Here is a 15,638-nt window from a genome sequence, read left to right as displayed (position 1 = left end):
ATCTGAAAGCTCCTGGCAATGTTGGAAAGCTTTTATCCCAGAGGGGTGGTGGGGGAGCGGGAGCCAGAGTCCACTTTTGTCAAAATTCATTTTTATTAATAGAAAATAAACACTTATTCCAGTTGTTATACTTGAAGTTGCTAATAAAAAAAAAAGAATTTAAAATCACCACTTAATAATCCTGTTTTAACTAAGACAATGAAACTGTGGCTTAAAAAAAAAAAGTATTCAGCACCATTTGCTCATAGAACTTTCAGACTTTGTTCTTAAAGTTTCCGGAACTTTCCCATCTGTAAAGTACAGGAATTGCTGAGCTACATGAGGAACCCTCTCTGGGACCGCCAACGAGAAGTTGAGCAATCAGTATATATTCAGCCTGGTAACTTGGACTGTACAACGATCCCCTCCTCTCCACTCTGGCTCAGGAGGGACATGCTTCTAAGCACTGAGGTATGACGAGTCCGACTGTTATTAGCTGGAAAGACCAGTTCTAACAGCAAATAACAGTAAATCTCTGGCACAGAGACTACTGTCCTTAATGTTCTGTGATTTTAGGAAATTCTATAAATAGCTTGGCTTTAGTTCAGTTTACTCAGAAATGAAACATGTTTAATAAGGTTAAACTACTCTGCTAGAGTTAAGTGTCTGCTGGTTTAGTGTCCTTATAAAATACATACATAATACATGTAGGTAAATCATAGTCTTAAAGTATACTTAGAATACTGCATTATTGAAACCAAAATCTAACAAAATGACTACAGTTAGAAGCAGCTAATGAAACTAAATCCAAAGTTATGACGAGGGAGACTCATTCTCACTTGAATCTGTGTCACTTAGAGAATTAAAGCCATTCAAGGCAAGGTGAAGGTGGCACCTTTAGATAATTCCAGTCAGGGCCAGAAATTAGCATTTCTAAATATTTCAGAAAAGTCCATAGAAGTGTTTCAAAGGCTTTTATGCAAAAGAAAGAATGTCTGCCTATCTTTCTGCATCAGTGAGTAGTAGTGCCCATCAGAATTTCCTAATAACACAAAGGCAAGTCCATACACTTGATCAGATGTCAAAGGAATGGGAGGTGGACTATTAATTAGGTCACCCTTAGAGCTTCTGCTGGCTTTTTACTATATGCTGTTCACCAGTGTGAGTCAGGTGGACTTTTGTGAGAGAATAGTGTTTGGTGGCCAGGACCTCTTTTGGGCGTTTCTTGCTAAGTGGAATACACAACAGATAAGGGAATAGGGGAGGTAATACAGGGAAGCTACTCTTTCCAGCTCAGAAGGAGTTGATGAAGCCCATATATGCATTCAAGAAGCCCATGGGATCCTCTAGCTGTGGATAGTGGCTAATGTGGTCATCCAGAATCGACACTGTGGACCGCGGCAGCGTTTTCCTAGTGGAAGAGAACAGCATGTAGGTGAACTTGAGGCTGGAGGGAGGGGGAGGGATGTAAGCCAGTGGGCAGCCCTAGTAAACGCCCCTGTGGACATACCACACTGGAAGGAACCAAGAGAGAGCTTATTCACCTTCTACTTTGGAATTATATCTATCTTAGGCAGATAAACTTGCCAATTCCATTTATGATGTATACAGACTAGTTTTTAAATGCTCATATTCCAACAGACAACAACATGAAAATATAACAAACACATATACAACACATGTCAGAGCGGGATGACTTCCAGCTCCTTGGAGAAGTGGGCCATTCAGCAATTCACTGTCCAAGTAAAGATAACAAAAGACCTTGCTTAACCTGAGGAGATGAGAGAGGGTATTTTTGTTTAAAATTAAATGTAAGCTGTTTACTACTGGGCTGTTTCTACTAGGCCATGTGAAGGTATGGAACATTTTTATGTGACATAATCAAGCTCTCATATTCCGACACCTTCCAAATAAATACCTAGAGAGAAGAACAACCTGCGAAGGCACTTTCCCACAGTTCATTCTCCCCCTGCAGTCTCCTCAGCTGAGGCCAATGAGTTGGCTTTACAATCAGACTAAAGCAAACGTTTCTTAAAATATATCCACTTCCATTCCTTGGCTCACGTGATAGCTGTTTCTTACCTGTACATCTCGGAACATGTAGTAACTATGATAGTGAAAACAGACTGTATAAACCAAGAGAATGTATAACTGAATTTCTTGATCTTTACATTATGTGAGAGTAAGATTCCCCATTTCATCCTCTATTATGTGTTTCCTAGATGAACAGCCAGTGAGGTCGGAGACAGAGGCTAGAGCAACAGCCCTCAACAGGCAATCCTGTTCACCACTGTCACAGGATGAGGTACTAAGAAAACAAAGACCCCTGAGGGAGACTCACCTGTACAGCTCCAAAAACTCTGGATAGGGATTCACTGGATCCAGTGGCCCATAGATAAAATGAACTAGGAAAGGGAAGAGGAATGAATTATTAACAGCTCTCACATCCATTTTCCTATTCCCACTGTAAAATTAACTACCCCCCCCAAAAAAATTTTTTTTTCTTTAAATAATTTTTTTTATAATAGAAAACCTAGCTTCTTTCAATAAGTAGGTTACAAGGAACATATGGGAATAAGCCTAAAAAATCAGTCCATTTGAGACCTTTTCTCCTGTAAACAACCATTCAGTCCCTTCATCTCTTCTGTGCCCTGGACCAAAAGGAATAAGCCCCACTTCCAACATTCCATTTTTATAAATCCAGAAGACTGTCCTTCTTTAAGCCTCTCTCTTCAGTTATAATTGACCCTTGACATTTGAAATCAACCAATGATATCCTGAGCACTAATTACTCTGTGTGAGATAGTGCACTGAATTTCTTTTTTAAATCCGTAAGAATGAAGAGACAAGCAGAGACCACCTATAGCCTCTTGATTAGTAATCTAAACAGCCTGCTGTCCCAGCAATTCAGCATTGAATGTGGCAGCTACTGACAATGCACAGCACAGAAACTGGTCTAACTCTCACTCCTGACAGAGACACCAACTCCCTTTGCAACAGGATCTCAATGTTTTATATACTTCTCTACAACACCTGTCACTGGCTGCCAGCTTAAATAAAGGATGGCCAGTTACATCTGAACTTCAGATAATGATTTTTTTTTTTTTTTTTAGTATATCTCAAATACTGCATAGCATATACTTATCCTAAATAGGTGTTTGTTGTTTATCTGAAATTCAAATTTAGCTGGGTATCTTGTATCTTTGTTTGCTAAGTCTGGCAATTATTTAACCCATAGTCCCTCAGTTTTCCTATCAAGAGGTAATACAGAGGGACTTCCCTGGTGGTGCAGTGGTTAAGAATCCGCCTGCCAATGCAGGGGACACAGGTTGGAGCCCTGGTCCAGGAAGATCCCACATGCTGCAGAGCAACTAAGCCCGTGCACCACAACTACTCAGCCTGCGCTCTAGAGCCCGCAAGCCACAACTACTGAGCCCTTGTGCCACAACTACTGAAGCCCGCATGCCTAGAGCCCGTGCTCTGCAACAAGAGAAGCCACCGCAATGAGAAGCCCATGCGCTGCAACTAAGACCCAACGCAGCCCAAGATAAATTTTATTTAAAAAAAGAAAAAAGAGGTAATATAGAAATACTCACTGGGAATAGATACAGAGGCAAGAGCTCCCACCCAGCGTCTTCTAAACTTCTTCCTTTGATTGATGTACTGCAAGAGACTATAGGACAGATAAGTCAGCAAGAGTAAAACAAGAAACTTTTTTTTGTTATGGGGATGCAAAGGCCTGACAGGAACCACAAGGGACACAACCTACAGAACACGATCAATATGTTTTCTTAATCCAGAAGCAACTTGGCATTCCTGGGAATGGCCCACTTAATTTACCCGTTTCTGTTAACCTCTAGAGTTAACCACCATGTAGCTATGGCAGTGATCATGCCTACTATCGATGTTAGAATTAATGGTTCTTTGTGTTTATTAAGCGGGGAATGAAATCTAGGAAGGTTGGAAGTTACTTTGGATTACATGTGACTAAAGTCTGGGTCTAGAGGTCTGATTTTGGCTCCACCACTAACAAGCTCTGTGACTCAAAAGTTGTTGGTAACACACACATCTTTCCTCATCTTTAAGAAACTGAACTACATGATCTCTAAATTGGCATCTACTTCTAAAATTCTCAGTGTAGAAGTTCATGAGCACAAAGCTTCAACCTCTGCATTTCATCTGACCACAGATAAAATGGAGGCAGAGTCCTCATCCTACAGTGTAAGATGTCATAGCTACATTTTAGAACTCAAACTCATGTATTCTAATTATTCTGCCTGCCAACTGCAGGACAGTTATTTTTGTGAACTTCAAATATCACCTCTTAGAAGTGGTATTTAGTTTCTTGAAAGCACAAGGGAATTTTACAGGAGGGCTTTGTTTTTCAGTTTTTTATATTAAAATGAATCTTCAAGGGTCCCATGGGGGTTAGGGAGGAATGGCTCCCTCGACCTCACAGTTCCCAGCAGAGCCACCAGCTAACACACTGGAAGCTACAGTGACCCAGCTGGCAAAGAGACAGGGCCTTACCCCAAGTAGTTCTGGATACACTATCTCTAGGTCCCTCTGTGAAAGCAGCTACATTCTCATTTGAACCAAGGCATGGGGATTCTTTGTACAAGATAGAGAAACCTCCCTTCTCAGTCCCTGTTGCTATAGAAAAGATATGAAAAAGGAAACAATCTGTACTTTGAGAGAGGCATTAGGCACCTTTCAGAATTATGATTAGACATTTTGAAACATTCACTATTGACAAAAGGTCCAAAGACGATTTGCCAGTCAGTCAGTTACAGACTAAATTAGCATTAGAATTTGCAGCTGTTTATCCAAACTTATGGTGCCAAATGGCTTAGGCTCAGAGCTCACTCTATTCTCAATTTCTTTCTTCTTAGAAAGTACAGAGCATGACTTTCTGGTTTGCCTCATAGGTCATAAACACTCTTCTTGTGGTTATGAAAGCAAGGAACAGAACACACAATCCCACATCTTTCCCCACTTCCCAAAAAAAGTGTCCCTGGAAACCAAAGCAAAGGGTTATTTCTTACCTGTCGATAACCAAGTTCCCGTCATTGTTGCGTATCCCTGCCCACATGTCCCACAGTTCACTCTCAGAGGGTCGGGTGTATGGCCCAAAGACCGGGGTGAGACTGAATGAGTCCAAAAAAGCAGAAAGGTAAGTGTGAGAAGAACTCAGTACATCAAGTATGATTGGAACCTCAGGTCATGTATGTCTGACCCTTGACTAGTTTATGAATTCCTTCTACTACTTGCCTGGCAAGTGGTCAACACCTTTACTTTAAAGGGTCAAACCCTAAGATTTGGCCCAGAACTTTAATGGCAGCAACTTTTCACTACATTGTTCCCATGCTGAAGTGAATCAGTCTTTGACAATGACTTACCCTCGAGAGAATACGAAGAAGTTCATCAGTCGCGTGAGGATGGGTGACAGCATGCCTCCATCTTTGAGAAGCTATAGGTGTAAAAGTAAAAATCAATAGTCCAAAGAAAGAAAACAACTATCCAGGATAAAAGGTTTTATACTAGGAACTAAAAAAGGACTTTAGCCAAATCTACTGGCTTTTAGTTTCTTGTTTTGCTTACCCACATTCTTCTCCCATAGAAAACAAACCTATTTCTAATTCCCTTTAAGATTACATTTTACACTTCGCTAAATCCCGAAGACTTTTAACTGATATATTCAACTTTAGACTAGGATCCCAATTTGTTCAAGCATCATGCTAATGACACAACTCTTTAGATAGCTGTACTTCTCCAAATATCTGTTGCTCTCATTCTCAGAAATAAGCCTTTATTTATCTAGGGGTCACTTCTACTGCTTTATTTTTCCTTTATTAAGGAAAAAATTAACTTCGTTAACATGAGTTCATGATGAAACAGATTTTAACTACAGCCCATGAGAGCAGGTATGGCCGTTGTAAAGATACCAGCATTATTTATATCAGTAGAAACCTTAAAAACTAGAGATCTAGTCAGTGGAGTAACCAACCTTTTGGAGAAGGAGAGGACGGTGAGTCTCAGGAAATATACCTGTAGGAGAAGAGACTTAGGGTAGTTATTTACCAACAATCTTAGGCCAAACATAGGCCCATTATCGGAGACAATTCACCCTATTAGTCACCTTGAGGGCTTTTTACTGCCAAAAACCGAACTACAAATAAAAACTTAGTACTGTGATTTATTATTTCTCCAGGGAATTCTGTGTTTACCAGGTCAAATTCTATCCCACTGGGATCACTTTCCCCACTGTAGAGAGAAGGGAAAAATACGTCATGGTCATCCACACTGCTGACGAGTAGACTCTGGCTCCCCTTAGCGTTTCCACCCATTCCTCAGAATACATAATGTTGTTAACTAGTCGGGCTGCAAAGGAAACCAGAGATTTTTCAGAAGTGTAGATCCTTCAAAAAACCTAGAGCTTTTCCGTTTCCATTTTTTCCAGAGTCAGTGGGAGAAAGCCATGAGCTACTGATAAAGGGACAGACAGGCTCCTCTCCCATCTGCCCGTAAGGTATTCTAAGGTATTCGGGGGACAGCTGGATAGTCATGCATTTACAAGCCAGGCTCAATGGCAGGCAAAGAACAAGAAACATCTCCAAAAGGTCTAATCAAGGGCTCACTAATTTCCAACTGAAACTTGGCACTGCTGTGAATTGAGAGTTTATGACACAAACCACAGTAGTAGTAGAAGCACCTGTGGCTTCATCTCAAATGTCTGCAGAACCCACTGCAGTTGTTGCAGAGATTGCGAAATATCATCTGCACTCCCCACTACTTCTAATCACAGTTGTTACCAGACACACCACAAGATCTTGCTGGAAAATGCATTAAATGCATTTAAAAAAGCACATCTTACTATAACACAGCTTTTTATTAACTTATGTCAAGATAATCAGTTTCCTTTGTAATCTTACTTTATTTTCTATATTTAAAAACATTATTCTGAGAAAGCGTCAGTAAATCTCATCAGACCACAAAGCGGTTCATGGCACGAAAGAGGTAAAGATCCACTACTTTGCTTGGGTCTGTTTGCAGTACCATCAGATTACCATTTAGACGTCACTGCCGTATCTAAATGTGGCCCTCTAAGCTACACCTCACTTTCCACCAGCCTCCAAGGCAGTTACCTCCATTCGACAGACAGAGACTCTTGATGGTAAGCCGACCAGATCGATTCTGCTTGAACCTAGAGACGGGGAGGGAAACACATAGCTTACTGAGCAGCTGAAGACAAACTCCCAAGAGTGAAAAGGGCCAGAAAGAACCCAGAACAAATGTACTTCTCTCATCTTAAACGAGTGAAACCTGTGAATCGTACACAAGTCATGGCTTCACTGACCTATAGAGCAGCTCCTGAGCAACGATATCCCCATAGTCGTGAGACAACAGGTTGATCCTACGGTTCTGGAGCCCCAGATGCCGCAAAAGAGCCTCCACGATGCTGGCCTGCTCGAATATGGAGTAGTGATGTGGTCTCTAGGGAAAGGAGAGCCCAGATACACAGGATGAAGTCAAGGGTGCAGGTGTGTCTGCCAGCCTGACCCCTCCATCCTTGCCTACCCCCATCCCGCAACACTGCCCCATCTAGATGCTGCTTACCGGTTTGTCACTGAAGCCAAAGCCTAAGAAATCAAGGGCAATCACTCGATGAAACCTGAGGGTCAGACCTTCCCAAATCTACAAGAAGGAAAGGGATGGTTTGGTCTTTCTAATCCTGCTCCTCCTCTTCAACCTACAGCAGCAAAGGAGTTTCATCCCTATCTCAGCTTAATAAGCAGACTTCAATAAAGGGAAAATCTCATGAAACCACAACAGGCCCACAAATGATCGTCCTGGAAAGTGCTTTATTCCTTATAATTAATCTCCATTGAGGGAGGAACTCCAGCACTTTTTAACTTGGCAATGATCCCTCCCGGACTGCCAAAGACTTTTTTACTCCCTTACAGTAAATGACCAACAGTTCTACATTTAATCCTATTTTATTAAGCAACTCAAATATGCAAGAGTCTTCCAGTGCTGACAACAAAATCCTTGATTTTGGATTTTTAAAGGCATAGTAGGACCCAGAAGTCTGATTTCCTTACCTTGTACCAGTCATAGCTGGATGTTGGAAAGCCGTGTAAAAGCACAACTATCTCTGGACTTCCAACCACACCCACAGAGTCTGGGAAGAGGAGAGAGATCAGTTAGGCTGATGCCCTAAGAAAATAACCTTGAAGATATGAAAAATCTAAATAATCTGGTATAAAGGACAAGAAACCCTGACCAAATTAATGAAATTAAAATAATAGATTTCTTTTAAAATGCAAGCTTATTGCTTTACGTAATAGCCATTTGATACCTGTTTTCTTTTATTCTGTATATTTAAAAATTGTAAATATAGCCAATATTTTATAATAACTTTAAATGGAGTATAATCTATTAAAATATTGAATCACTAATGTTCTACACCTGAACTAATATAATATTGTAAGTCAACTATACTTCAATTTTTTAAAAACGTAAATAGCTCACTTTATATGAAAATACTTGGCGGCAGACTGCTTACTTTCACCTAGATTTTTAAGAAGTATTTCCTCATTTCTCCCTTTATTCTGTATCATTAATATGTAAATTGCTTTTCCACAGTAAAAAGTAAAGCTTCACAGTTAAAAGTATACAGTCACAACTTAATAACTACAAGTTCTTTGTACCTTATTATTAATGGCCTCACAAAAATTCCCTTCCTCAACCCAGTGAGCGCCTCAGTTTATGCCATTTGTCCAACAATTTTATTTCCCGCAGAGGAGACTCAACTGAATATTAAAAGCATAATGCTCAACTATTGCAAAATTCTAACAACTATAAAAAAAGGCTAATCAACATAAACATGAACATTTTTTAATGTATAAACATCTTTTAAGTTAGCCAAACATTTAAACAGTAAGTAGCCTTGCTAATAAAAAATAGTATTAGATTAAAACTGATAGATTCATATACTGCCACTGGCATGAGAATTTGATAATAAGGTTTACAAAAATAATTTAGTTAGAAGCAATGAAAAATTTTATATACTTTAGCCTAGGAGTCTTATTCTTGAGAATCCATGCAAATAAATCATTTCATTTACACGTAGTACTATTTGAAAAAATAAGGAAAAAATTAACACATACGTGGAGGTTTCCCTTTAACATTATTTAAAACATTGGAAAACTAGAAACAACCTAAGTGACCAACATAAAGAAAATTATATACTTACGTTTAGTTGAATATAGCAAATGAGAGGAGGTCAGGAGCAATAATGAAAAACGGTTTATGACAAACATTTTTCGTTATTGCTCTTGACCCCCGCCCAAAAGAAATCTTTTCCAATCTCGTTTCTCATTTCCTTTACCTATAAAATGAGGTGAACAGCACCTACCTCCAAGTATTGGTGTAAAGATTAAACGAAATAATGAAGGTTGAAAACAATTCAATGCCTAGCATAAGGTAATTAATTGGTAAGTAGCAGTCATAACAATAATTATTAGCAAATTAACTTAGACAAAGGTATAAGACTTAAATCACATTTAGTTATACATATAACAAATAATCTTTATAGAAACAATAAAATGAAATCAGGGATGGGGGGAACAGAACCAATGGCAGCTGTATCTATGAATGCTGTTTATATTATCTGACACTAGGGGCGCTCACAAAAGAAAGCCAGTACTATCTGTCACTGCAAATCAGGCTACAAAGTAAATTATACTGGTCACATATACACTACCAAATGTAAAATAGCTAGTGGGAAGCAGCCGCATAGCACAGGGAGATCAGCTCGGTGCTTTGTGACCACCTAGAGGGGTGGGATAGGGAGGGTGGGAGGGAGACGCAAGAGGGAGGAGATATGGGGATATATGTATATGTATAGCTGATTCACTTTGTTATAAAGCAGAAACTAACACACCACGGTAAAGCAATTATACTCCAATAAAGATGTTAAAAAAAAAAAAAAGTCAAAATCAGAAAAAATAAATAAATAAATTATACTAACAAGTCAGTCTATGGACATTGGAATCTCCATTCCACCACCCTCACCCTCCCGGCAATTTTCTTTGAGTTTCCCTGATATCAAGTTAATGAGGGGAATTAGTCCATTCCTTCAAATGGACACTACACAGAAAAAGAGGGTTTTCCCCTCCATCACTGAGGGGCAACAGAGACCAATGGACGCAAAATAAGTACCTCAGAGGGACCCACGGGACCTCTACATGCAGAGTGTTTCAAGAGCCCTGTTCTTACCTTGGTAGAAGATACGCAGTCCCTTATAGGTAAAAAATTTGCCTGATGACTTCCATGAGTGAAGAGCAGGGGAAAGCTGGGGGGGCGGGATGTGCAGATAGGCCGCAAGCAGGGGTACAGCCAACAGCCCCACCTGGACCCACCACTCCCTCATCCTGTAGGAAGATCAGAAACCCGGGGTAAGCAGTTGGGTGACATTGTACACGATTCTAACACAAGCCCCAAACTGGTAAAACAGGGTGGGGAATTTCTGTACCATGTGGGGACTACCTTGTCCTCCATGTCAACCATGGCAGAAAATTTACCAAGAATGTAAGTGTACTCTGCCTGCTATGGCAATCACCTTATTTGCTCATCATTCTAATTTTAAGGAAAAAATATACTATTTTCATATGTAATCTTCCCCCTCAACTTCGTCCCACTTTAACCCCACAGCCCCTTCCCTTGTGCTCTTCCCAAGACCTGCTGTAGAGGTTTTATATAAAGTAAAAGGAAGATAAATTACTTAAGTAACTTCATTGTCTTTTATCAAGGCTTCCTGGGGGGAGGGAGGGTTCCCTTCATATTTACTCTAAAAGCTCTACCATCTACCCACCAGCCCCGCACCCAGTAAAATGTTTTACATATATATATATATATATTTTTTTTAAACTGATGTTTAAAAAAAAAATACGTAGGAACATCACATGTCCTAAAGCAGAGAGCTGCCCTTGATTTTCTAATATTTATTAACCCTCTGACTCCAGTGAAGTCCAGTTTGCTACTACTATCTGGATTTGTGCTGAGAAACTGCTCAGGGTAAAGAGTCTGTGAAAGTAAGAAGACAGGTGCCCTGTATATTCCAACGTAAGCAGCTTTGTCATGACCCTGAATATCTAATCTCTTGAGAGGTCAGGGCAGCAGATTATATTTCTGCTTTTCTTAGCAGACTCTTGAGAAAGCTCCCCCATTTATTTAATTTCTTAGGATGCCCCTTCCTTCCCATCCCCCCCAAAAAAGGGGGCAGAGCATCTGAGAATTGATTTTGTTTTGGGGAGGAAAGCACTGATTTGCACACCCAACTTTCCCATGCCCAGGACTTCGAAGGTCCAGATCAATTCATCCACGATGACAAGAAGTGCTAAACAGGAATTAGAAACAGTTCCCTCTGTTTCTAGCTTATGACTCCTGATGGCCACCAGGGAAAGAACCATCAGTAGAATGGAAGTTCTCTTAAAAATAGCCAGAATGGAAATACCTTCTAAAACTAAAATAAGAATTGTCAAGAACACAGAACTATAAATAAGGGGAATTAATTGTGAAAGCCCTGGTGGGAATGTCTTTGTGTCTGTACCCTTCTACCATATTACCTGTAATCTGGCCACAATCCCTAACAAACTAATCCAACTCACAAGATATTTCAGAGTTTTTTTCAAAAAATAAGAGCCTGTAGTTTAACATCCACAGAGAATCTCAGCTCCTTTGCCTATTTTTAAGGTGTCACCAGGCGGTCTTTCCCCCCCCCCCCCCTACTCTGAAGTGCTTATCCATAAAACAGACCCAGTGATTTGGTTCTACCTTCCAAGGTAGACAGATTAAAGATTAAGAAATGACTAGAAAAAGTGCCCGGAACATGACCATTATATCACAATATCCACCCCCCACAGTAGTAGTAGGCTACATCCCACTATCTCCTGAAAAGGTGAGATGACAAAAAGTTTTCAGGTTTAGATGATCATTTCTAAGCGCTACCTGTCCTGGACTTCAGCTCATAACATTTTCACCTGCGCATTTCATCACTCCTGATCCCCATACTTCTCATGTCATTCACTGACGGGTTCCAGCAACCGAGTATCTGCAGTGACTCAGCAGAGAGCCGGGGAGGGGATAGAGAGGAGCTGAGCAGGAGAGGCTCCCCCGCCCCGCCCCCCCTGCCGCCCACCGTGCGGGGTGGTGAGGGGAAGGACAGACACTCTCCGCTCGGGACACCCTCACCCCGCACCTCTTCCTTCTCTTTTACGCTAAGGAAGCGAAGAGGCAACCCCTCAGGAAGCGGCTTTCTGTCTTAATTACTTCAGTAAAAATGCCCCCAACATTTTAGGACTTTTAGTACGTAAGCAATCAGGCAGTCAGTAGGCAAAATAGATTAAACATTTTTTGACCCAAATATCCATTCTTTGATGAGCCAAGAATCAAGAGTACAAATTCAGCAAACCCCAGTAACAAACCTTCCAGAAATTAATGAACCTATCCGAGCCTTTATTTCTTCATCTTGTAAATAGGAAAAATACACACATTTAATACCACCAAACCTGCCCACTTCACAGCATCGCGGTGAGACTATGAACTATTTTGTAAACCAATGCAAATAATTCATGTGTAATATTATGAGTTTGGTCACATCATTCTCACTTGGCTTCCTGTTACTGAAATCTCAAAAATACTTACGCCTCGGTGATAAGACACTGCCAGTTCTAGTCACACCTATGCGGTAACTCACGCCACGGCGACACCAGGGTCTTCAAATCCTAAATCACCGCAGGGCAATACCGGGGTCTCGAAATTCTAAATCGCGCCAGGGCGATGCAGGGCTCTAGAAACCCTAAATCGTGTCAGGGTGATATTCGGATGTTAAAATCCTAATTCACGCCAAGGCAAAACCCAGGTCTAGAAACCCTAAACCGCGTCAAGGCGATGCTGGCGTATAAAAACCCTAATCGCGCCAAGGCGTTACCAGGGTCTAAAAATCTTAAGTCGCGTCAAAGTGAAGCCCGGGTCTAGAAACACTAATTCACACCTAGGGGGTACTGGGATCTAAAAATCCTCAATCGCGCAAGGGTGACACCAGGATCTAAAAACCGTCAATCGCACCAAGGCGATCGTCGCAAGGCGATGCCGGGGTCTAAAAATCCTCAATCATGCCAGGGTGATGCCGAGGTCTAAAAATTGTAAACCATATCAGAGTAATACAAGGGTCCAAAAATCCTAAGTCACTCCAGGGCGCTACCAGGGTCTAGAAATTCTAAACTGCACAGGGTGACGCCAGGGTCTAGAAATTCTAAATTGCATCAGATAGATACCAGGGTCTAGAAATCCTAAATCAGGGAGATCCGGCGTTCTGAACATTCTACTGTGTGCAGGCGAGACGTCCCCTTCCAAGCAGGTAGAACAGACTCAGAGGACAGGAATGCATGCCCCCCACCCTCCGGAGATTTTCCCTCCACTACGGGAGTCGCGCTGTGGCAGCCCCAGCTCGGACGGGCAAAGTCCCACCCGCTAGCCCGCACCCCATTTGGGGACGGCGGCTGCAAGCCAGTCACACACGCCCCCCGCCCCCCCGCGCCCGCCACGCACCCACCTGCGGAGGCGATCTCGGCGCACCATGGTGGCGTCTTATCCCATGCCGCCTGCACACCGGCCCAGAGCAAAGGGCGCGCCGCAGCGCCCGCAGCGGTGCAGGGTCGGCCGGCAGCCGGGCGCAGCCCACAGCCCGCGAGGGCGGTGCGGCCGCGGCAAGCAGCGAGCGGCCACCGGGGCGCGCGCTGCGGCAATGCGCAAGGCGCGGTTGCCGCAGAGGAGGCGCCGCCCGCCGTGATGCGCCGGGATGTGCTGGTGGCCGCGGCAGCGCAGAGCGACTGGGCACCGACTTTTAGAGCCCACCCGCGCCCCGCCCCTGGCCCGCCCACCGCGCCGCAGTGCCCCTCCCGCCAAAGCCACCCCCTTCCCCGCAGCCCCGCTGAAGGCGCAAGGATGGGGCACCCCTCCTACAGCAGCTGCTCCGGAGGGCACCTTCAGGGGTATTGACCCCCACCAGCACCCCGCTGCTCCCTCACGTCCCCCTACCCTGAACCACAGGTTCTACAGCAAAAATCCTCTTCTGGTGAGTTAACACTGCAGGAAGAGACGACAGACTTCCTGAGACTCCATCACCTCCCCCGAGACCACCCATAGGCCCCCCCCCCCCAGCCCCAGAGGTGGCCGCTCGACCTCAGATGCAGTGGGACCAGGGCTTCCGCTGTGGCGCCAGCTCACATCCCGCTCGCGATCCGCGCTGAGGCGGGGGCTCTGAACCGCTCGAGTGCCCGGGCCAAAGCAGCGGTCCCTGAGCGCCCAACACCTCCTAGGTCCCTAATTACAGGTACCCACCAAGGGCACAACCGAGTGGCTAGGGAATGACAAGCTCGGCTGGGCTACCGCAGAGCTAATCAGCTGATTCAAGGGACGGCCGCTCGAGAGCAAAAAAAGGGGCAAAACTTGCGGCAAGTCTGGGCTCTCTCGGTCAGCCACCGCCGCGGCGCTGGGCACGTTTCCTCTGCGGCAGCGCGACGTGGTCGGCGTGCCAGAGGCCCGCCGCAGCCCTCCCGCGGCACCCACTCCCGGCACTAGCCCGTCCTGTGCCGGAAAGAATGATCGGCAGAATTATGAGACTAAAGCTCCCTTTGTTTATGCATTTATTTAAGATTGAATCACAATGCGAGGGCCCCAGTGGTACGGAAAAGAGAGAAGGATTTTTTTCTTCATCCACAATCCTTTAAAAGGCATCGATCACGCCTTTGAAAAGTGTAGAGAATCAGTGTCTGTTCGTTTTCCGGCTGTAAACTGAATTCCTGACGAACGCGTGGGCTGTGAGCGAGCCAGGCGGCCGGAGCGGTGCCGGCTCCCTCCAGCGGGGGCGCTGCAAGCCTCTCTTCCACTCGCGCCCGCCCAGGCCGCCCCGCCACTCCGCTGCCCAGAGCGCGGGCGAGCAAGATTCCGAACATCTGGGCGAAAGGCCGGGCCAGCCGAGCCCACCCGGCACCTCACAGTGTGCCAGGGAGCTGAGGGCCACCAGTCAGACATAGGAGAAACCGCCATCTATGAGCGTGTCACCAAAACGTGTGGCGCAGTCCAGGGTACACCTCTACTGGTGTCGATTCAGAGGTTCATGAAACCAATGCTAATTTAGCACCTCCAGAGCGCTAAGAGCCAGGGGTGCAAAGACGAAGGAGAAATGGCCCCTGCCCCCAAAGCGAGCTGCTGTCCATCCGGTGAGGATGACACACAAGAACTGACGCTGCTTAAATTTTCCCTTTAATTTCCTGGCAGCATTTTGTGACAGGATGGCCCCCTCCCCCTAACATGCAAGCCCCTCAAAGCCCGAGCCCAAGTATTATTCACCTTTTGTATCCCCAGAGCCTGCCACGGCGCTGGCCACAAAGCAGACCCCTAATAAATACTGCATGAATAAGTACAAGAATTTGAGGGCGCACAGGGGAGGAAGTAATTAAGGGGAGGGGGGAAGGGTTGTCTTGAATGATGAATAGACATTTACCAGAGACAAAGAGCATTCCAACCAGAGGGGACGGCATTCGCAAAGCACCGGAGGCGCAGGACCGCACAACCTTTGGGGAAAACTCCAA

General features: G+C 44.0%; 1 protein-coding gene across 3 annotated transcripts; it reads right to left on the bottom strand.

Annotated features, from left to right (window-relative positions):
• Positions 1-74: 74 nt before the first annotated feature.
• Positions 75-14,474, bottom strand: MEST (mesoderm specific transcript). 3 transcript variants are annotated; one of them, XM_068549465.1, is made up of 13 exons: positions 13,598-13,845; positions 12,688-12,841; positions 10,261-10,415; positions 8,082-8,161; positions 7,597-7,674; positions 7,337-7,473; positions 7,125-7,183; positions 5,987-6,027; positions 5,379-5,449; positions 5,025-5,126; positions 3,576-3,652; positions 2,321-2,384; positions 75-1,390 (listed from the first exon to the last, which is right to left on the bottom strand). In XM_068549465.1, exons 3-13 carry the CDS (start codon positions 10,412-10,414, stop codon positions 1,273-1,275), a joined length of 981 nt encoding a protein of 326 aa, XP_068405566.1. In that variant the 5' UTR covers position 10,415; positions 12,688-12,841; positions 13,598-13,845; the 3' UTR covers positions 75-1,272. The 3 variants fall into 3 exon arrangements, with proteins under 3 accessions (XP_068405566.1, XP_068405565.1, XP_068405564.1); XM_068549464.1 differs by lacking the exons at positions 12,688-12,841; positions 13,598-13,845 and adding an exon at positions 14,227-14,474; XM_068549463.1 differs by lacking the exon at positions 12,688-12,841.
• Between the last annotated feature and the right edge of the window lie 1,164 nt (positions 14,475-15,638).

This window comes from Eschrichtius robustus, chromosome 8 (assembly GCF_028021215.1).
Source record: "Eschrichtius robustus isolate mEscRob2 chromosome 8, mEscRob2.pri, whole genome shotgun sequence".
Lineage (NCBI taxonomy): Eukaryota > Metazoa > Chordata > Mammalia > Artiodactyla > Eschrichtiidae > Eschrichtius > Eschrichtius robustus.
This window is presented reverse-complemented; position numbering and strand designations above follow the sequence as displayed.

What these genes read in the sequence shown, in the direction of transcription:
- MEST (XM_068549463.1), bottom strand. Translation starts at nt 13,623, where the DNA reads ATGGTGCGCCGAGATCGCCTCCGCAG. An exon ending in TTGGCTTCAGTGACAAACCG is followed by an intron (nt 7,474 to 7,596) that starts GTAAGCAGCATC and finishes TCCTTTCCCTAG; the next exon opens with AGACCACATCACTACTCCAT. An exon ending in TGCCTCTGTATCTATTCCCA is followed by an intron (nt 2,385 to 3,575) that starts GTGAGTATTTCT and finishes TCCCTTTCCTAG; the next exon opens with TTCATTTTATCTATGGGCCA.